The following is a 23,365-nucleotide window of genomic DNA, read 5'->3' as shown; positions in this document are numbered from 1 at the left end:
TACACCAGTGGTCTCCAAACTGTGGCCCGAGAGCCAGATGCAACCACAACCGCAACCTACTAATACCTAGGATGTAACTATTTAGATAAGCACCTGAACGACCATAACATACAGGGATATACAATGTAATACTGACATATAATCACACACATAGGTTGGACTTGATGGACTTGTGTCTTTTTCAACCTCACCAACTATCCAACTATGTAATACCCATGATGGGACACTATCCATCCAACTGACACCAATGATGGGACAATATTCTTCCCACTGACACCAATGATGGGACACTATTCCTCCCACTGATACCAATGATGGGCACTATTTTTCCCACTGATACCAATGACAGGGCGCTATTTCTCCCTCTGGTAACAAGGATGGGGCACTATTTCTTCCACTGACACAAATGAAGGGGCACCATTTCTCTTCCTAATTCCAAATATGCATTGTTTACTCCCACTGACTACAGGACCATTTCTACTCCTACTGGCCCCAGTCTGGCCCCCTAAAGTCTGAAGGACAGTAAACTGTCCCTTTGTTTAGAATGTTTTGAGATATACACTAATGTAAGGAGACACTTCACCAATGACAACCAACATAAGGAGGCACTTTGCCACTGACTGCCAACATAATGGGGCATTACCCTAACCATCAGTGTAATAGCACACTACATCCCTGATGTAAGCCGATACTACATCAATGATATAAGAGGGCACTTATGGACCATGCCATGGACCACTAATGGGGTATTACACAAGCCACCAATGTTTTTTGTTTTTGTTTTTGCTTTCAAAAGTATTTTATTAGTAATTTTTCAATCACAGTGGCAAAAACAAATACATTGAACATACCACCAATGTTATGGCACACTACACTGACCAATAAACGTAAGTGGACTGTACACCAATGACCACCAAAATAAGGGGGTACTTCTCTCCCAACCAGTAATAAAGAGAGCCACACAGACTACCAGTAAAGAGTGACATTTCTCTACTGACTACGAATGACCAGAAATGAAAGTAAGCACTTAACCACTGATCATCAACCTGAAGGGGCATTACTTCACTGACCACCAATGTAGGGGGTCACTACTCTACTCACCATCCAAGAAAGAGGGTACTACACTGGCCATCATCACAAGTGGACACTTTTCTAATGGATTTTACATAATTTGGAATAAATATGTTCACTAAGAAAATTACACCTTCATTATATTCCATCTTTTCTTTAGTTTGTGTCCTATGATTTAAAAAGGAGAATGGAGGAGTTGTAACAAGCAAATAGTCAACAAAAACTCAGAGGTGAACAAAAAATAACACATTTTGAGCGAAGTGGGCATATGATTTTTTTTTTCCTGAACTGTTTGGGTAAAGCAAAGAGCTCAAAGGAAACCCAAATACAGAAAGAACCATTGTAGTGACATATACACTATTTCAGTTATGGCTTTTTCTCTACTATGTCAACAATCACCCTGTGACATCAAACAGATCACTCAGATAACTTACTTTGAATTTACCGACAATTCTGTTATCATGGACGCTGTGATCTTCATCATTGGCTTTGCCTCTCAGAAGTTCGAACGTTCTAACCCAGTCTTCAAAGTTATTGAATTCGCTCTCCAGCTCTCCATCATAAATCTGAGACAGTAAGCACAGTACGAAACAGCTGAAGACATTTGCAATCAATAAGTGAAGACAGCCAACAATGATAAATAGTACACAATGGTTTAAAATCCACGTATCTGACATACACAAAAAGGTAAAATAAAATATCCTGTAAAGATAATTGTTAGTTTTTTAACACTAAGCAAGAACCAGCTTTACACAATACCAATGTGAATCAATTTTTTATCTGGGAAATATTTTTCTACAGCCTATGGCTGTTTTGTGGATTCTCTGGTGTGGATGAGACACACTTATATTGGATGCTTTCCCATACTGAGAGATGCATGGTCTGAAAACTTGACCCTGTTCGAAATACGTACAGAACCTGCCTCAGCCCTTAAAGTGACACTAAACTCTAGTTTACAAAAAAATTCTATGTAAGTATTGTATGTATTCTTTACTTAATAAGTCCCTTCTATTGCCATCAGCCTCCTTCAAATTCCTTTTTTTTGTTGCTGTGATCGGACTTCCTTTTAGAGGGTGGCTATGTTCCTTCTCCATGATCCCACTGTAAGTAGGAGTAAAGCCACTCTTTATCTTGCTTGCAAGATGGACTAAGGTATCATGGGATTTGTAGTGTGCACAGAGCAGTGCAAATGACCGCAACTAACATGCATTGCTCCAAACAAACAGAAGAATGCCTACCACAGAGCCAGCTCTCTGAGGACAGAAGCCGCCATTGATCAGCCATGATATATGAAGATTAACCCCTGAACTGCCTGATATATTGTTATGGACTTTTGCTTACCCAGTTAATATCACAGTCATTGTGTGCACTCACGTATTTGCGCTTACAGTTACCATCACCAAACAAATAGAAGAGATGGGGAGGAAGAGAGGTTTCGGAGCTTATGGAGGACATTACAAGGAGGCAAAAAAAAAACACAGTAATAAACAATTTCATGAAATATAGACTAAAGGGCCATTAAGTCAAGAATGTGTATGGATTATTTTTGAAAAACAAGGGTATCGCTTAGTGTCACTTTAAGAATATGCAGTGTGTGTATGAATATAAAGCTCTTTATACACTGTGGGGGCAGGATTGTCTCTGAATGTGATACTTGGCTATCTAAAACTGACTGATAGTAACTTGGTAGGCATGTTGTGTCCCATGCCCAGGACTAAGTGGATGGCAGGTTGTGCACCTTCTTTAACTTAAGTGGACACATCTAAGCAGGTGCCACATGTTATGACTCATGTCTCACAAACAATGACACCGATATCTTAAAGAACAAATACAGCCATTGACCTTGACCATTGACCTTTATAAGGTTGCAATGCTCCCTAAAACAGGCAGTTGTATTGCAATGCTTTGATGGTCAAACAAACTCTTTTATTACCATTATCATTTAGAGTTCCTCTTAAACTGGATGCCAGTATTAGATAATCCTTAGGCACAGTGGTGTCGCTAGGGGGTGGCTACTGGGGCTATAGCCTTGAATCTGGGGCCCATAGCCCCGAGTCTCTTACCTAAGGTTGACTCTGGGCTCCATCTGCTCAGCTGGTGGCTGGGGGGGGGGATGACTAGTTAATGTTGTCAGGCACAAGTTCTTATCTATATCCAGCAGTTCCAACAATTTAATCATTGTTCTGATGTCCACTTCTATACCAATACGCCCCTGCTTGGGCATATGAATATTTTTTAAATGTATTCATTTTCACAATGTGGTTTCATCTGTGAATATCGAGTCTTCCCTATAAGGGGGCATTTTTAAATGCACATACACTAAAAGGACAGGGTGGGAATGGGAAGCATGGGAATCGCGCTGGAAATCGTCACTGCGAGGCTGTACTTCTCGCGCTCGCTGCTGCAATCTATTGGGGGCGGCGAGTGGGAGGAGCGTCAAAGCTCGGAGCTGGCTCCCATGACGGGGGTCGTGGAGGGTCAATATCGCCGCTGCCGAGCCGCACTTAGATACAATATCGCAGTCAGGTACTGTAGCTGTTGGGTCTCTTAAAGAATGATGAAGATTTTTAGAAGGAACAGATACAGCTATTCACTTTTGCACATGAATATTTGGAAGACTCTGTTTAAGAATAGGACAATCAATCTGTAAATGTTAAGCCTTCCTTATAAGAAGTCTATTTAATATGCATATTACTAAGAGAGCAGGTCCACAGAATGGGGGAGGGGGGATTGAACGTCTGTCAATTCACCACAGTATTAAGGCTACAAATATGTCTATTGTGTATAATACTTTTTTTTTTTTTTTTTTTTACATTCAAAGCTTTTATTAAGAGATGAAGAGTGCACAATACGCAAAACGCAAATGCAACTACAATACATTTTTATATAGTAAAGCTCCATTCACACTTGTGCGACTCCAAAGTTGCGTCAACTTTGGAGTGCAATTTTGGTGCAACTTTGACACAACTTTGGATGGGTGCAACTTGGATACTTTGGCTTTGACCAGTAATAATGGACAACTGTTGCAAAACTGTTGCATTGTATAACATTCAGGTACGTATTTCATGCAACTTCTGAGGTTAACATTGAAGTCTATGATACTCAAGTTGGAGGAAAGTAGTGCATGAACTACTTTGAAGTCGCTGCAAATATAAGTCGTGCATAGATGATTGGTTATCATTGGAAGGAAAGCAATCTACAGGCAGTAAATCTTTTGGATGCACACAGTTTAACTCTTTGATAACATGCCCATAAGAGTCACAAATGAAAAATATATATATATAACAGAGGCAGTATGTGAGGCCTGTAAGGCCTATTGCCCATGGGTATCTGAGCCTGTGCAATCTGATTATCAGGTTTGACACCTGCCCAGGAAACACAGGTACTACCCGCAGCTACCCATAGACTTGAATGGTTGTGTGTTGCAGCTTTACTTAGTTATACACTGGTGCTTATATAAACATGAGTCCTTGCAAAGGCGTATGCATACTTTTGTGCAGCACCTGGGCTTTCTGAGCAGGGAAATACACTGGAATTTACGTTGCATTGACTCAGGCGCCCATGTGCAAAATGCCTAATAGCTAAGCAAATCTGAGTAAGGTACTAAAAACCAATCATAAACCTTCTTCCTGTGCTCAATGTGACAGTCATAATATAGAAAATATTGTAGGTGGGCACAGGCACAGCGTGAATCCCTGAGACTCTCAATGGCCTTATAGCAGGGGGGCGGAGACAAAAAATCTTCCTCTTTAGGTGATCAGCTCATTTGCATTTTGACAGCCATGGGCAGCTCTGCCATTCCACATTTAGAAAAGTTGTTGTATATACCAGTGCAGAAAATACCTGAAGTGTGGCAAGTTTTGGTCCTTCTTCCTTTGGTTTTGGTTTTAGTTTAATGGCGTCGAGTGTCTTTTTGGCATCTTTCTTCTTCTTGTCGTGTTCATCAACAAGCAACACTTTTGTCTTAGAAGGCTTTGTAGCTGCGTGAAAACAAGCCAAGGAAATAAAAGATTGAGACAAATATGTAAAAACATGAGGACTTTTTGTGCCAAGCTCTATCTTGGCATACCTGTTTTGGCAATAGCTTTTCGGTTTTTCATGGGCTTATAAAAATAGGTATCAATTTCATTTAAATTTTGAATTTCACTGGAGTAGGTTTAGTGGATCTGAGGACAGAGCCTTTATTAAGAGCATCATTAAACACAAAAAAACCTGAAAAATTTATTTTAGGTCCGATATTTTTTTACTTCCTTTAACAGATGTAGCTGTCAAGCAAACGTGACATTTAGAGGGTTAAAACAAACCATTTACCATTCACAGGGGTGCTTACAATGATTGAATTGTATTCATTTATGTAAAACCTTTATTTCAAAGGGGAAAAAAACGTTTTTTTTTTACTAAAATCGGAGAGTGCAAAATCTAGTGCAGCTCTGCATAGGAACCAATCAGCTTCCATTTTTTTTTTTAAAAGGGAAAATCTGGACAGCCGCACTCCAATAAAATGCCTTTATCAAAGTTCATGTAACAGCAGAAGCAAGGGCAAGATAGATGATGTGTTTCACATCATCATCGGTGCTTAGTCATAGCTCCTTAATCCAGATTGGAGAAACCAAAAGATTGCCCGGCCATTCAGGATGCGCAGCGCGACTCGGGCATGCGCAGTGCGCACCTGGCCGTAAAGCCGCAAGCTGTCAAAGCCGGGTACCTACACTAGTGATGCCGGCGCCTGGGAGAGGTGGGGGAGAGAAGCGAGGCTTTGGGCGACCGCATTGCTGGATTGTGGAACCGGTGAGTGTGTGTTTATTAAAAGTCAGCAGCTACACTTTTTGTGTAGAAATGTCTGGAACTCCGCTTTAAGGTATGGTAAGCTGCAAAATATTAGGTTTTTGTTTTTGGGTTTAATACCGCTTTAAATATATTATATTGCAAACTGTCTTTCACAATCCTTCCTTCTCTGATGTTGCATAGTTACATAGTTAGGCTGAAAAAATACATAAGTTCATCTGGTTCAGGGGTCTCCAAACTTTTCAAACAAAGGGCCACTTTATTGTCCTTCAGACTTTAGAAAGGGCCGGATTGTGGCCGGTGGGTGCAGAAAATGTCCCGGGCCCAGCACCAGTGAGAATAAATGTGGCCTCAGGGATGGTGTTCAGTAGGGGGAGAAGTAGCCCCTATCAGTAGGAGGAATAGTATCCCATCATTGATATCAGTAGAAGAAATAGTGCCCCCTTGTTGGTGTCAGTGGAAGGAATAGTGCCTCATATCAGTTGGAGGAATAGTGCCCCAAGGGCCGGATAAAGGCTAGCAAAGGGCCACATCTGGCCCTTGGGCCACAGTTTGGAGACCCCTGATCTAGTTTAACCAATGAAAAAATTGAATAAAATGAAAAACCTCCATATGCAGAGACCATATTTGATCCAGAAAAATGTTGCACACACCAGTTTTCCTCTGGATCATCATTCATGTATTCATTTGCTGAATGGACACACAGAGCGTGGCTGGGGAGCGAGCCTGACCGAGTGCCATCATAGCAAGAGGCTTGCTACTGGGGGAACTCGGCAGGGGTAGAAGTCAGGACCTAAAAAAAAGGAGGATCTGGAAAGCTCTGTGCAAAAACATTGCACAGAGCAGGTAAGTATAACATGTTTGTTATTTTTAATAAAGAAAAATAATATTCCTTTTAGAATTACTTTAATTGCTAGCACTGAACAGAGAGACAGAGAAGTGAAGAAATGGACAAAACACAGGTTTGCTTTTTAAATGCATAGCTTGTGACTCCAGGTAGTAGACCACACTGTGTTTTCACACAGAACATTTGTCTAGTGTAATGCTACGTACACACGATCGTTTTTCATGACGTGAGAAATGCAATTTTTTAAATTGGTCATTAAAAACGATCGTGTGTGGGCTCCAGAGCATTTTTCTCGACGTGAGAAATGGGCATTAAAAATTTAGAACCTGCTCTTTTTTTTCTCGTGTGTAGGCTTTAACGATGGGAAAAAAACGTGCATGATCAGAAGCAAGTTATGAGACGGGAGCACTCGTTCTGGTAAAACCAGCGTTTGTAATGGAGACACATTCGTCACACTGTAACAGACTGAAAAGCGCAAATCGTCTCTCACCAAACTTTGACTAACACGAAATCAGCAAAAGCAGCCGAAAGGGTGGCGCCATCCGAAATGTAACTTCCCCTTTATAGTGCCGTTGTACGCGTTGTACGCCACCGCGCTTTGCTCAAGCATTTTTTTTTTTCATGATCGTGTGTATGCAAGGCAGGCTTGACAAGAATCACGTTGAGAAAAACGTTGTTTTTTCCATGACATTAAAAATGGTCGTGTGTACGCGGCATAAGATGTTGGTCTTTAAAATCCAAAATTAAAGTGCCCTGTTCTAAATATTGGATTATCTAAATTAGAAGTTATCATCTCTTCGGTCATGTTCTTGAAAAAACAGTGCCTGCACTGGCATGGATTAAGGCCATTGGGTTGTCCATGTAGGTAAAAATGGCAGGGTTATGCTCCCAACACTCTTTTGTGCTCAAATTAGTGGTGAAACATTACAGAACAAGTCTGTCTGAATGGTACTTACTATCGTTACTTAAATCCTCATACACTGCACTTCCTTGAAGTGTACCTGTAACCCATCCTCAATAGAGGCTGCAATTTTGGGTTGATAAACTACCTGTATATTTCTGTGAGTTCAGGGAACCAATGACATCACTGATTAGAGTCTCTCATACTACCATTAGCATTTCGGTGGTTTGACATGACTCTAGCTCTATGCAAGACTACCACAAAGAGCAGTAAAGCACATGCAAATACGGCATGTTGAAATACTCACATTCCTCGACTGGAGGTGGAACGTCTATGGCTGCTGCATCAGCCTTCATCTATGAGAAGTATAAGAACATTTTTAAACACAAATTTAAAAACATAATATTATATATAGTTACATTGTTACGTTTGAAAAAGTCAAAAAGTCCATCAAGTTCAACCAATAGAATTTTTTTTTTTATAAATTGTAGAGATTACCCCCAGAGTATCCTAGAAGTTAAATCCCCTTTTAGCCCTATGAAATCATCAAGGGGGCAGCCAAAGTCTTCACTCAAAGGGGAGCTGCATAACTTCCTCCAGATGCAAGGCATCCTCTTGGGCACAAGTCCCGCACTGATTGTCAGGATGGGGGAGGATTATCAGAATTAAGGTAACCCCCTTCCTTAGCAAGTGCAATGACACAATTGTGCAAGGGGTTAAACGCTGCATTAAATTCACTGTAGGGCATTTAGCACTGTGCCCAGGCCCGGACTGGGACAAAAAATAGGCCTGAGCAGCCCGGGGGGGGGGTCATGGCGGCGGTGCTTTGCGGCGGCGGTTAATGATGGGATGTGGGGTTCCAGACTCCACACAGCCCACCAAACATCAAGTTAAGTTCGTGAAATTGTTGGAAGGAAGCTCAGGTCTTTTTTCTGTTAGCTGCCGGTCAGATTCAGATTCTTGCTTTTCCAGAATGCATATGCTGCTATGGACAACAAGAGCTCTTCCTTCAGAAATTTCAGAGAATAAATTCCATTTGGAGGGCATAAGAAGTAACTCATCAAATTGTATATTTTTATCAGCTTATGAGTTCATTAAATATGCTACAACAATTGATCGACTTCAGCAAGGGTTAGTTTGAAAACGTTTTATTTTTGTTTTCTATTTGCAAAGCTACTTTTTGTGCCTATTTATCTTGTCATTGTACATTAAGAATGTGGTGTTTTAGTGTTAATCATATTCTGCTGAAACTCTTAATATTAACAGTACATAAGCGATATAAACCTTAATTAAAACATGGCTTATTTTTAATCTAAAAGCTGCACAAAAATTGCAATAATTAATCCTTAAATGCAGAGAAAGCAATATATTCAGAATAATAATGTACGCATCTTCCTGTTATAGCTTTTATTATGAATTACAAGTTTAACTACTCCTAGAAGGTAACTTAATTATGCCTAAATTATTCCTGCCATGGATAATCTAATAGAAACCTTACAAAACAGGGTAGATGAAAAGCTTTTTAAAAGTTTTTGTTCCTCCATTAGGTTTTATGCTATTATTTTTAATGAGTGCTTTCTGTACTTATAATAAAAAGAAGGGACAGGCTATTAACCACAAATAAAAATGTGCTACTGGTTTTCTATTAACAGAGATTGATCAATTAAGGACAATGCAGCCAAAACACAAAATTCAGTTGGAAAGTCATGTCTTGGTATTCAGTGAAAATATGTTGTTATAACCTGTAATTGTATAAGAAATTTCCTTTCATACATTGCTCACTGACTCTGGGCTTGTGGGGACTGCTTGTGGGAACGACTAGAATGCTCATTTAGAAGATGAGGGTAGGTACAAGGGTTAGTGTTAGGGTCAGGGCAGGTAACTGGAGGGTAGGGGGTAATGGGGTAAGGCAACTCCACTGGGAAGCACACACCGAAAACTTCCAGCACAGGTCTCTTTTTGCTGAATGTCAATGTATTATGAAAAATTGGTTAGAAAGAATTTTTTTTTAACTATAACCAAAGAGCATCCGACTACAGAATCATTTAAGCATTAGGAAGCATTTAAGTGTTAGTAAACTTTTTTTGTTTTACTGTACCTACAGGTAAGTCTATAATAAGACTTACCTTTAAGTACAGTGAATATCTCCTAAACTTGCACTGTTTAGGAGATATTCACATTGCAAGCAGCCTGTGATGTCATCGGTGCATGCGCTCTGAAGGGCCGTTCCTTTAGAGCCCCTTGATGCGGTCTATGACTCCCACGCACATGCGCAGGAGTGATGTCATCACGGCACGGCCAATCAGACGGCTGGAGCGCGCGAACCCGTAAGGAAGACCGAGTGAAGATGGAAGTCCTGTCAGCAGTGACAGCATGCTGGAAGGCTTTGTTCTTTTTTTATTATTATTTAAATTTTGTGCACCAGACAGGGCAAAGCAAATGCAGCAACAAAATATTGTACAGTAGGAATAGGCTGTTACACAAACCATTAAGAAAGTAGTAACATCTATTAGGAACATAGCGAAAAGGATGATGTCAACTTAACAACAACTCGCCTACATTAGATTTAGTTAAGATGCAACAGTGTAAAACATTAATATCGTCCTGAATCAGGTGTACACAAACAAATTTTCCGATATGACGAAGAAGAAGACATTAAGGCCCAGATTCTCAAAGGACTTACGACGGCGTAGCGCCATGTACGCGGTCGTAAGTCTGAATGAGAGCCGTCGTATCTATGCGGCTGATTCTTAGAATCAGTTACGCATAAATTCGGCTAAGATACCAGCGGCGTAAGTCTCATACACGTCGTATCTTAGTTGGATATTTACGCTGGCCGCTAGGTGGCGCTTCCGTAGATTTCCGCGTTGAATATGCTAATGAGCTAGATTCGCCGACTCACGAACGTACGTGCGCCCGGCGTAGCAAGATACGTCGTTTACGTAAGACATACGCCGGCGTAAAGTTACCCCTCATAAGGCAGGGGTAAGTCATGTTAGGTATGGACGTCGGAAACGTACGAACAGCGTTGTGTTTTACGTTGTTTGCGTAAGTCATCCGTGAATGGGGCTGGACGTAAGTTACGTTCACGTCGACTAGGCATTAAGCAGGCGTAATTTAATTTGAAAATTCGACATGATACTGAGCATGCGCCATTCGTTAAAAACGTCAATCACGTCGGGTCACGATACATTAACATAAAACACGCCCACACTAGCCTACTTTGAATTACGCGGGCTTACGCCGGCACAGTTACACTACGCCGCCGTAACTTAGGGCTCAAGTTCTTTCTGAATATGGAACTTGCGCCCTAAGTTACGGCGGCGTAGTGTATCTGAGATACGCTACGCCCGCCTATAGATAGCCGCTTTTTTGAGAATCTGGCCCTAAAACTCAGAAATTTGAACACAAGAAGGTAAGAGTAAGCAGTAAAAGAACCAGAGCAGGCTCAATAGAGACAGTCGGAAAATGAGAATGAAGACTTAGGGGAAGGGGAGAGAAAGGAGGAAAAAAAGGGGGGTGTTGTTAAAGCAAATGATTAAGGACACATGCACAGTTACAGTTGCACCACCGAGGGGGCCACAAAGGTGTTATAATCTTGAGAGATCCAGAAATCGTTCCAGTAAAACCAGGTTTTATTAAATTGTTCCTCTTTTCGGTTTAACGCAGCCATAAATTGTGGAGGGCTTTGTTCTAAGGTAAGTATTTTATAGTGTGCTAGTATGTTTGTCTTTTGATCCTGACAATAGATCTGTGTGTCTTCCAGTTCCAGTAACATGCCAAGCTGGCCAGCAAAAGTTTCAATTATGGTTTGGGTCGGGAAAAAGTATTTAATATTAACAATGGTCAGCTGTTTTTCATATTGGATCACCTTAGACTATAAATACTAGTTTCGAGCTGTTGGGTGCTCACTTGGGACCTCCCTCTTTGATGCATTTCATCCAAGGACAGGCTTAAATGGAGATCAGACCCATTCTTGGATGAAATAGCATGAAGCTAAAAACAAAAACATGGGGGCAAGACCTCAAATTAGTAGGAGGAAAGTTCAAAACTAACCTTATAATATATTATTTTACTGAGTAGAGAATGCTTGGAACAGTGGTAGTGATTCGATCCAACAATAAGCCAATTTAAACATGCTTGGGATAAATATATGTCTAGACAAAAAGTTTAGATAGGAAAACAAAATGTAAAAAAAAGGGCAGACTTGATGAACTACTTTTTCTGCCATCTGTATTATTCCATTGCTGGCATAATCAATTACAGGTGAATAGCTAAAGCCCTACTCCCATCTCCTGTACATAATATATAAATTCACCTTTTGTTGCTTCTCTAGGGAGGCGTAGTATTTTGACCACCAATCTATGACATTTTCTGCAGATTCATCTGCTATCGTTCTCTTCTTTCTTTTCGTTGAGCGCCTGGTGGATCCTCTCACTAACTCCTGTACAGAGAAGAAAAAGAGGAGTGTAAGCAGAGATCCCCAAATCTTGAAAGAATTCCATGTGCTGTATAGTATTCTCCTATCCTATCCTACATATCCACCTCTTCAGACAAGTATATAATTAAACAGACTATATACTATAACTAAAGAACTGACCGAGTGTATAGGTTCAGCGTTCAGTGGAACATAGCTGTTGGTTGTGCCATTAGGCTGTCTTGAAAGCAGCTATTCCTGGACTCGCATATTACACTATATTGCCAAACGTATGGGGACTCCAGAATTTTTACGCACATAAACATCATTTTGGTGGAGGGGGATTATGGTGTAGAGTTTTTTTTCAGGGGTTGGGCTTGGCCCCTTAGTTCCAGTGAAGGGAACTCTTAAGGCGTCAGCATACCAAGACAATTTGGGCAATTTTATGATTGCAACTTTGTGGGAACAGTTTGGGGATGGACCCTTCCTGTTCCAACATGCCTGCATACCAATTTGTTGCGCTTGGGACTGCTTAGTTGCAGACCAGTCAGAGTGTCCACAGCCAAGTCACCTATAATGGGCACATGATCATCAGAACTGGACTACAGAGCAATGGAAGAAGGTAACCTGGTCTGATGATGAATCACATTTTCTCTTTTACATAATTACCTAGGGAAGAGATGGCACCAGGATGCACTATGGGAAGAGGGCAAGCTGTGGGAATCAGTGTTGACACTTTGTCTAGTGGAGTCAATGTCTCGATGGGTTAGGGCTCTTTTGGCAGCAAAAGGGGGGCCTACTCAATATTAGGTGGGTGTCATAATGTTATGGTGGGTAGCAATAATGGTATGCTATTAAGTAAGAAAGCTACAAGTGGGCTTTAATAATATGTTATATGTAATATTTTCCCACAATGGAAAGGGGAATGGGGAATTGGGACTTTCAGGTACCAACAAAAAATATGAGCAGAAAAAACGTGTAAAAAATGTTATCTAAAAGTACATAATTTTATTGGCACAACATTAAAAAAAGCAGGGACAATATGATACAACATAGAAGTACTTGGAAACACAAAAGCTAAAATTACCGTATTTAGCGGTTATATAACACACACCCTAAATTTTAGAGGGAAGTTTCAGGAAAAAAACTTTCCACGGCCCCCTGCATATAATACGCAGGCACAGTTTACCCTCTATTTTCTGGGTAAAAAAGTGAGTGTTATACGCCAATAAATACAGTATATAAAATGTAAGCGTGTGACTAGAGCAAGAAATGTGTTATTTTAATGTTGTTTCAATAAAATGATGTACTTTTAGATAAAATTGTTTGCATGTTTATACTCATATTTTTGTTGGATTTGGAAAATCACAATTCCCTGGTTCCCCTCTCTATTATGGGTTTTCACATAGTGGTAGAGGGATTTGATTCCAGGTTGACTTTGGAGTACAGGAACACATTGTACAAGTCGGCTTTAATAATAGTTTTAAACAGCACATTCCAATTCTTACATAAGTTCATTCATATTCAGTTGTGCCTTGTGCCATTTAATTTCCACCACAGATTGCATCTAAAGAACCCTATGTTTACCTGTTGTTTAGTGTCTTTCTTCAAGGGAGATTTAAAGGTGGCTGATGAGGTTTTTGGCTTAAGGCCAACTGGGCTTGGGCTCTTCTCTAGGCTTTCATGTGGCCCAGATGTGGGATCAAGAGGAGTAGTATCCGATTCTAAAAGTGAATATGCGGCTGGATCGGGTGAAGGTGCTACAGGAGGAACTGGAGAAGGAGATGGAGTGGGTCCCGAAGGAGTTTCTTGGGCTGCGTGTGCTTCCACATCTACATAGATATGATCTCCTGGGTCTTGCTGTGACACATCATGCTGTGGAGCTTCTGAAAGAAAAGATAAGCCTTTAAGCTTTAGTATTATGAGTCACCTGAACATTTCAATGCAGATCTGTCTAACAAGTCCATACAATTTAAGATCCAGATAATCACAATAAATAGGTTGTAGGATTATATGCACAATGGATACACTTGTACAAATATATTAAAGCAAGTTGAAAAAGTTCACAGTTCTATTTTTTACCAAAGCATAATCTGGTTTGTATGGTACATTCAGCCTGCCCACACACGGTTCGAATCTCGCCGGTTCCTGCTGAGATTCAAACCATCTATGGCTGGCTTCTTTTATGGACACACATGGGGTTTCAAACCAGCAGGTAAAAGCACAGAAAAGTTTCGTATTTAATGCTTATTTGCAGATTTTTCTTACCATAAATCATTTGTATTCACTTGCAAGTCACTTGAGATTGGGGTAAATTAATACATTTTGAGGTTTCTCCATGCCCCTCCCTAGTCCAGAGGGTGAGGTGACTAGCAGCAAGACAGTGTTACCCAGGATTGGATGATCAGCCACCAGAGAGAACGGCCTTGTATACCAGCATACTTTGCATTGTGTGTCTGTGACCTTCTACCATTCCCATTTGAGAAAAATATACGTATGTGTTCATCATACTAAGTGTGCTCTTCTACCTCAAACTGTTGTACAGCCAGTAAATACACCCATATTGATGCCAAAGAATGGATGGATGATAACCATAAATATTGGTGGATGATAACTTGAATCTCGATGAAGGAGTTGTTGAATCGAAGAGTTTGGGGAAAACTAGTCTAAACAAATGAACTGAAAAATCATACTAATACTAAGATTTATCGGCTACTGTTGAAAAGTGGCTCCAGTGTGTTTCCATTTATCCGCATAACAGTAAAAGGGGCTTTGTGCAACTAAACCCCTGTTTTTGCATACTTTTAGACAGATTAATTTGGTTGGTCGCAGGCTGGTTGGTAAGTTGAGCTTGGAAATTCTTTGGTTTTATTTGACATGCGTTTGCCCTTCCAGTGCTCCTTGCTGTGAAGACCAGTTATAGGTGGGGGCAGTGACCTTTTTTTGTATTGTTGACATATTGGTCAGGCAATGCACTGACACCTTTGCTGCCATTGTGCAATGTGCTGGGTGTCTAGTGTGTTCCTGCGCCTTTAAGGAGGGGTGGGCTCTCTCCAGTCATCTGCCCATCAGTACACATGTGCTCCCACTGTGGAGAATCTTCAAATTTAGAGTTAGGGTCTACAGAATACAGGATACAGGGTGCCTTGGCGGGGCCTGCAGCTTACGCATGTATTTGCAAATGTGTGCAACTAACCCCCTGTTTTTAACGCATACTGTTAGACAGGTTAATTGGGTTGATCGCAGACTGGTCGTAAGTTGATCTTGGAAATTCTTTGGTTTTATTTGACATTGGATTGTAAGCTCTAACTGATCCCCTAAAAACACATCCCTCAACAACTACCTGTGACGAAATGCGTAGGACGTGGCTACCACATGAGGTCATCACGCACGCCCACTGATCAGAGCCCAGAGAGGGGCCTTCAACCTGCTACAGTGGAAGCGGCAATAGTGGCTATTGTACATTTATATGGTATGTGTGCTCAACATTGCTTACAGAAGAGGAACAAGGCAACAGACATAAATGACACGTAGGGCTCTGGATTTAGACAATCATACACTATAGAGGGATGCACTTTGTTCTTTTTTTCATGTTTTAGGTTTACAACCAATTTAAGGCTTAATAGTCCACTGGCGGAATATTTTTGATTGTCCCTTTGGTCTTCAGTGAAAGACTTTCAATTCTGTCAATTCAACTCTGTCTTTCACTAGACGACGTCTAGTGACGAAACGCGTAAGTCAGAGCTACGCTTATTACATCATTACGCCGGAATGTCCCGTGAGCAATAGGTGGAAAGCAAGGTGAAGCGCACGCCGCGATCCCCATCCTCCGGACTGTACTATCTGTATTGATGCTACAATCATTTGTGATTTGCTGTCGCTGTTTCTGTTTAGCACCGCTGGACTTCTGTGTTACGATTTTACTTTATTTTAAATAAATATATTTTTACGGATTACACTATGGGAGCCATTTTTTCTCCATCTATATGAAAGATGCCGGATTGCCTATACCACCGGACCTGTGTGCTTATCATCTACAAGTGTGCTCGAGTGATCATCTGTGCCTGGTTATAAAATCATCCTGTGGGGAAAACACCGGAGCCTTATCTGATGTGCCTGATACCCCTGTAGGGGTTATAGGATCTGGTAAGCGGGGACACAAGAGGGGTCACCACTTGTCAACTGAGAGCACCTTTGTCACTTGCAACTGTTTAAGAAGATATCTTATGTTCTGTGTTTTATCATCTGGAACTTTATCTGAACTTTGTCTTACATAGCTGCAAGCTATATCAATTTATCATGTTGGTTCACTGACACTCAATATTAATGAACTGGATATTTATATTATATAATCAACATTTAAATAATTAATGTATGCAATACTCTTCATTTAGGATTCACTTATTGGATATATTGGTTATTACGCACATAGGTACACGCTATGTGTATCACTGTGTCTAGTGTATGACTGGACACTTTCATGTTTTGGACCATATCACGGTTTTACACTGTGCACTTTTGTACTCCAGCAACTGGATTGCTGTATTTTTGCTGTGTTTTGAGGTCTTCTTTTCTGGTAACTTAGTAGATCACTCATGTTGATGTTTGCTTAATTTCTTGATATTTTTGGATATTAGTAGGAGGTAGCGCCAATACCCCTTCCCTTGCATATTTAATACATATTTTAGATTGTCAGCATGGAGGAAGATAAAATCAAAATTATTAAAAAAAAAAAATTATGCTGGATATATTATATATGTATAACCTATACTCAACCCTAAATCTCAGGAGAAATGTATACTATTATAGAGATGAAAAAAATAGCATGGTAATCTAGTGGTAAAAATATAATACTGAAAACATAATGGCCCAGATTCAGGTAGATTTGCCCATTAGTTGCACATGTGAAGAGCAGCTGATTTGCTCTGCGCTGGGGCAAATTGGAAAGATTGCCACCTGATTCAGGATTCCTTTTGTCTGCTAACTTGCTCCTTTGTAAGGCAAAAATCAGGGCCTAAGGCAGCGCAAGTGAAAGTGGGTGTGCCCTATGCAAATGATCTTTTTTCCACTCAGCAGTGGTTTGCGCCTATTTTCAGGGCAAATTTTGCCCACCTGCTTGCACTGAGCAAAAAAAAAGGGGCAGACCTCCGCAGGTCCTGTGCAAAATTACATCCTGCTTGTTCCACCCCCCCTGAGTAAGGTAATTTTGCCCTTTTCTGCGAGATGGCACCTCCCGGCCAAAAAAAAAAGAGGAAGGCTAATTTTGTGGCAGCGGAGATGGAGATCATGCTGGAGGCACTGACGCACCATACTGCTGTTCTGTATGGCGCTGAACGCCAAAATACTACCGTAGCCCAAAGGAGGGCAATATTTGAGGCGATAACCTTAGACATCAATGCCCTGGGCTTTGAGGACCGGACTTGGATGGACATCCAGAAAAAGTTCACGGACATGCGGCGTCGCGTCCGGGACAAAATTGTCCTCATAAAAAAGCACAGCAGGGGCACCGGAGGAGGACCAGCCTGTTCTGTGCGACTCAATCCGGAGGAGGAGGTCATCTCTCAGAGTCTAGCGCTGGAGCAGGTGGAGGGACTGCCAGGCTATGACTCCACTGTTGGGGACTTGTGGACTGGTAAGTTTTTTGTTTCTCATATCTGCTGTGTATCATGGGAGGGGGTAGAAGTGAACATATGAGGGGGTAGAAGGGAACATGTAACAAGTTTTTTTTTCTCATATTTGCTGTGTATCATGGGAGGGGGTAGAAGGGAACATATGAGGGGGTAGAAGGGAACATGTAACAAGTTTTTGTTTCTCATATCTGCTGTGTATCATGGGAGGGGGTAGAAGGGAACATTTGAGGGGGTAGAAGGGAACATGTGATAAGTGTGTTGCTCCAGCAACATATTTTTTTTGTGTCATCCACAGATGTTGATGATGAGGCTGGGCCGTCGTCGGCTGTAGGGTGACCCACGCCATCCCCAGAACATCATGGGGTGCAGTCAGGCCCTCTGCAGATCCTGGGCATGTTGGTGGAGGAGGATATCGGCCAGAGTCCATCTAGGGAGGAGGAAGTGGTGGAGGAGGCCGTTATCCTCAATCTGGAGGAAGCAGTGTCCCTCCAGGAGGATCCCACCATCCCTGACCGACCCACCACCCCCCCGACCATAACATCATCCCCCTCCAGGGCAAGCCCCTCCAGTGTCCCTCCCTCCAGTGTCCCTCCCTCCAGTGTCACTCCCTCCTGTGTGACCCCCTCCCCTTCTGCTCCCTCAGTTCGTGCCCCAGCCTCTCCTCCAAGGAAGGCTCTTTCTAAAACTAGGGGTGTACCCTCCAGCCTCCGTGAAGGTCTGCAGGAGGAGCAGGCCCGGCAGACCCACCATATAGGGGAAATGGTGGGAGACCTGAGGCGGGTGGCGGACAGCCTGGCATCCTCCTCCTCCTCTGTCCAGCAGGCCCTCACCCACCATGCTGACCGGGGGGACCGACAGAATGAGACCCTGGAGGATGTTAGTGGCAACTGCGCAGCCATTGTGACATGTCTGGTTGAACAGCAGGATGCCACTGCATTATTAACTTCGGAGGTGAGCAGGTTGGCAGGTGCGGTGTAGGCCAACACTGCTGCTGTGCGGGAGGAGGGGAGACTTACCCGACGGCAGTTGAGGATCACCACCACATGGCAGATGAGGATGTTGGGACAGACCAACACCGTCCTCAACCGCCTGGCCAACGCCATGGAGGGCTTGCAGGCACCACCTGCCAGGAGAGATGAAGTAGGGGTTGATGCTCCCCCCCCCCTCCATCCCCACCCCATGCTCCACCACGGCGTCTGAGGAGCCAGAGCCGGGGGAACCCTTGGGCCAAGGATGTCCAAAAGAAAAAAATAATTTATGACCATTTTTTTTTTTTTTTGGTGGCTCAGATTATGGGCTTGTTTTTTGGTTATGCTGAGATTTTGAGTTTTTTTTTTTATTGATGCTCAGATTATGAGCTTTTTTTTATTTTGTAGCTGCCCCTGGCATGTTGGCACACAGATGTGAGATCCAGAAAGTGTGGGTGCTCTGCTTGTTCAGCTCGTCCGTCTTGGTGCTGCTGTAGTTGCTCTCCAGCTGACCTGTGGCCATCTGTTGCTAACTTGCCCCTGCTTTTATAAAGTGCAAATTTGCCCCGGCCAAACAGCTTGCGCGCTTTGGGAGCAAAATGCGCCTCACACGCGCAAGTTTATGAATCAGTGGCAGTTCCTCATTTGCATATTTGCTGAGGGAAAACCATGAGAGCGCAAGTTGCTCCCTGAGCAAAATTGCCCCTTAATTGCGCCGGGGCAGAGAAACTGCCTCCGTGCAAAAATGGCACATTTCAGGCTTAGCTTGCTTTCTGGGTCACCCGCAAATTTGCCTGGGAGCAAATCCGTACTTGCGCGGCGCAAATCACACTTGCTCCCGCGCAAGTCGTACCTGAATCTGGGCCAATGTATTAAAAGCCCAATTACTGTTGCCAAAAGACCTAAACTATATTCTACTGGTCTCACCGGAGTCAGGTGGGGGTGTGCCCTCTTCTACCTCCTGTATTGAGGATGGCTCCACCTCAGGAGGTTTATACAAGAACTGCTTCAAACAATTGATCATGTGTGTTCCAACAAGTGTGCTTCGGCCAAACGCTCTCCAGTCCACCACGCAGATACTTAAGGGAGGATGTAACACTTCATTTTCTGGCAGTTCCTATCAGGGAAAGTAATGATTACAATAGTTCATTTGTATTGTATTGCAATATAAAAAAAATAAAAAATGAATTGGGACCCCTAGTAGGTCTTTAAAACAAAAAAGAGCACAATGTAAAACAAGCCAATTAGAGCCGTTGGCTTTAATCACGTGCTTGTTAAACATTGACGGACGTAATGCACTTCTATTAGTCCGGTGCCCCGCAGTGCACTGCACACACATAGAATGATTTATTTAAAAAAAAAAACATAATATGACTAACAATTTTTAACTTTAAAATGTTAAAAAATGTTAGTCATATTATCATTTATCATTTATTTAACAATAAATCATTCTATGAATCGATTTCCTATTTGTCAAAACTTTGGGGGGGGGGGGGGGCGACGCCCCTTTGCCCCCTATGCCGCCACTGCATTTGAGTAAGTATAATCTCAAGGTATGGATTAAAGTTTTACTAGGGGAGGGTTTGTGTTGTTAAGAGGGCTTTGGGTTATAAGAGGAAGGAAACAGATCTTATACCTTTCCATATAACCTCCTGAAATGGTAAATCTGCTTCTTCAAGTTATTTCACCTGTAAGGTGCTTGTGGGGTGCAATTCAATGTATTTCAATGTATTTCTGCTGTTGTATTAATTTCATGAGCAAACAGTTACAAGCTGCCCAGGATGGGAAGGGGTTAACTGTGTCTAGATTCCTTTCCCGGGCTTTCTGAGTCTTGCCGTAAGACACAAACACCAGGAGAAGGCTCAGAGCTCTCACTCTTCCACATGGGACTTACAAAGGAAGAACTGCTGCAACATATAGTCCTGTTGGAGCACATGGCCTACCTCCTGGATAACCGTGCTTGGATTCTCCCTGGATTAGGAACCTACCATTACTGGACTTTTGTTGAATGGACTTTGCTTCACTGGAAGGTATGATCCTGGGCAGCCTGCATTTGTTAGTTAGGGCTGGACTCTTTTAGTGTACTTGTAAAGTTGCATTAACTGTTCCAAGCCTGGTTTGAAGATATACAAAAGGGGTGCATGGTGGTACACTGCATTTTAGAAGAACAAGGCTTGTAAAGCACACATACAGTATTTAGGAAGGCCACTACAAAGGGTTAACTCGGCAGAAGAGTCAAAGCAGGAAAAGTAGTTGCCACGTGTACCCAAGAATTGTTGGGAATGTATAGCAGCCAGTCCCAAAGTATGCTACCTGGTAAAGGTGACAGGATCTCTGTTAGTAAGGAGGTCTGTGTTCTGGCTCCCTCCATAGCGGTCGGTTCCCCCAAAATAACTGGGACTGAACGCTTCCCTTCCATTCCTGTTCCTGATTTTTGCTCCTCGCTACGCTGACTTCTGGTTTCCTGACCCGGCTCGTCTGATTACCCGCTCTGGCATTCAAACCCTGACTTCTGTTTTTGCCATATCATTAAAGATGTGATTTTAATTGCACTTTCTGTCTCCATCTAGTTTATGGTTCCTGTCTTCTGTCTCCGTCTGGTTTCTGGTTCCTAACATATGTATGCCGGGGTTACCACCATAATGTTTGACTTTCACAAGAATTTGGCCCCACCTGGTCCCAGGCATTGATAAGCCTGTACACGAGAAAGGTACCCCCATGTGCAGAGCGAGTAGGCCCCGTCCACACACCTGCCAATGGATTTGTATTGCTACACATACAGTGCTGAGATTTACATAGTCTTGAAAAACAGTGCAGCTAAGCAGATGATACCTCTTATAGTTAAGGTGTGCTCTCTTCAGCCCAGCCTTTTGATTGGACAGTGAATAAACAGCAGAAGACTGATATGGTCGCACCACTGCTCACTTAGCAAATACCAATCCAAATTCAAGTGCTTACACTTGTTGCATTTAGAAAATACATTTAGGGACATTTACACTTGGGGGGTGGTGGTATATACACTATACTATACAATGCTTGTCTCTGCTTCAACAATCTAATGCCTAAGACACCTTGCTGGCATGAGCATCTTCTCCCGTGGTGCCGGTCTTTGGCTATTATGATTGGCCGGTGCGGCAGGAGATCACTGCTGCATATGCGCAGGAGTTAAGTCATGCTGACACACAGGCACTGTGCCAGAACGTAAACTGAGCTGCACATGCACATTGCAAGTTTCTTCTGCAATAAAGAGCCTGCCTGCTCCCAGTATTTTTTTTTCAACTTTAGTTCCACTTTAAAGGAAAAGTACAGCCAAAGCTTGTTTGACTGTTCTTCTCCTGTGAAAGAAAATAGTGCAGTTCGTTCTGCACTCCTATGACCTGTTTTCAGCAGACAGCGGGCTGAAGCCCTCTGTTGGCTAATGTCACCGATCCGGTCCAGGCTCAGACAAGATCACAACAGTCTGAGCCAGCTGCTCCCACCCCCTCCACAGCCCAGTTCTCCAGTGAGCACAGGGGGGGCAGAGCAGAGAGCCAATGTGACTGACAGTCAACGGCTCTCTGCTCAAGGAGCTCTAAGAATCGAGCGATCAGTGGTCTTTGATCCCTTGGTTCTCAGCCTCAGAGCCGGAGGGAGACTGATGCTGCATCCACCTAGGTAAGTATGATTTTGAAAAAAAAGAAAAGAAAAACTTCTCTTTTAAGTTCTGGAAATTGTACTGTTTTTATCTACAGGTGCACAATAAATTAATTGTTCCCCTTAATTGATTGTGCCCATGAGGCAAGTTCAAACTATACTCAGTTACTGGCTCAAAAAAGTCTTTCAATGTCTTTCCTTCCCAAAAATTACTAATGTAATAAATCTTAGCCATAAAATTATATTATAATGAAGCTACAGCTCAACTTACCACTTCGAACCAGTCTGACATTACATTAAAATTGGGATTGCTTTTGTAGCTTTGAATAACACAGGATTTAACGCCTTTTCCCGCACATTCAATCATCACCTGGGGGCGATCTACAGATAGCAGCTGCACCTTCTTCATCTCTCTGACACCCCAGAAAAGAACCTAATGGAGAAAGATTGGTCATTGCTTTGTTTGTCAAACATTTATAGTAATAAACAAAAGCCATCAGAAGGGAGGGGTTCAATAATTTAAAGCTCTCAGCTCCTGAACTTCCACAATAGTGCGAGAATAGCCGAGGACTGTGCATAATGTGAGACCTAATCTAAAATAAACCACGGTGAGACAGGCAGGACTGGTTGTCAAAGGAGGTACCACAATGGATATCTATTACATCTTTTAAGTATCTATAACAGTAATCTAAAAGAGTAAGTAATCTAAAAGTAATCTAAAACTCTTTCTTAGAAAACCCTCTTTAGGAAAGAAGTAAACTTTGGACCAGATTCACATACCTTTGCGGCAGCGTAACGTATGTCATTTACGTTACACCGCCGCAAGTTTTCAGCGCAAGTGCTTGATTCACAAAGCACTTGCCTGTAAACTTGCGGCGGCGTAGCGTAAATCCGCCCGGCGCAAGCCCGCCTAATTCAAATGGGGCGGGGACCATTTAAATTAGGCGCGTTACCGCGCCGAACGTACTATGCATGCTCCGTTTTGAAATTTCCCGCCGTGCTTTGCGCGAAATGACGTCGCCCCGACGTAATTTTTTGAACGGCGACGTGCGTTACGTCCTTTCGTATTCCCGGACGACTTACGCAAATAAAAAAAAAATTTGAAATTCGACG

The 23,365-nt window shown here is 42.3% G+C and overlaps 1 protein-coding gene across 2 annotated transcripts in view; it reads right to left on the bottom strand.

The window, feature by feature from the left end:
* The window catches only part of FER1L6 (fer-1 like family member 6), a 285,773-nt gene that overhangs the window by 64,466 nt on the left and 197,942 nt on the right, over nucleotides 1-23,365 (bottom strand). For both annotated transcript variants that reach the window (XM_040354933.1, XM_040354934.1), the window contains exons 24-30: nucleotides 22,524-22,685; nucleotides 19,547-19,736; nucleotides 13,609-13,907; nucleotides 11,923-12,048; nucleotides 7,912-7,960; nucleotides 4,915-5,051; nucleotides 1,506-1,637 (exon numbers count right to left, since the gene is read on the bottom strand). In XM_040354933.1, coding sequence (XP_040210867.1) covers nucleotides 1,506-1,637; nucleotides 4,915-5,051; nucleotides 7,912-7,960; nucleotides 11,923-12,048; nucleotides 13,609-13,907; nucleotides 19,547-19,736; nucleotides 22,524-22,685 — 1,095 coding nt within the window. The remainder of the gene's footprint in view (nucleotides 1-1,505; nucleotides 1,638-4,914; nucleotides 5,052-7,911; nucleotides 7,961-11,922; nucleotides 12,049-13,608; nucleotides 13,908-19,546; nucleotides 19,737-22,523; nucleotides 22,686-23,365) is intronic.

Source organism: Rana temporaria, chromosome 5 (genome assembly GCF_905171775.1).
Source record: "Rana temporaria chromosome 5, aRanTem1.1, whole genome shotgun sequence".
Lineage (NCBI taxonomy): Eukaryota > Metazoa > Chordata > Amphibia > Anura > Ranidae > Rana > Rana temporaria.
The sequence above is the reverse complement of the archived record's forward strand: the minus strand, read 5'-3'. Positions and strand labels throughout refer to the sequence as shown.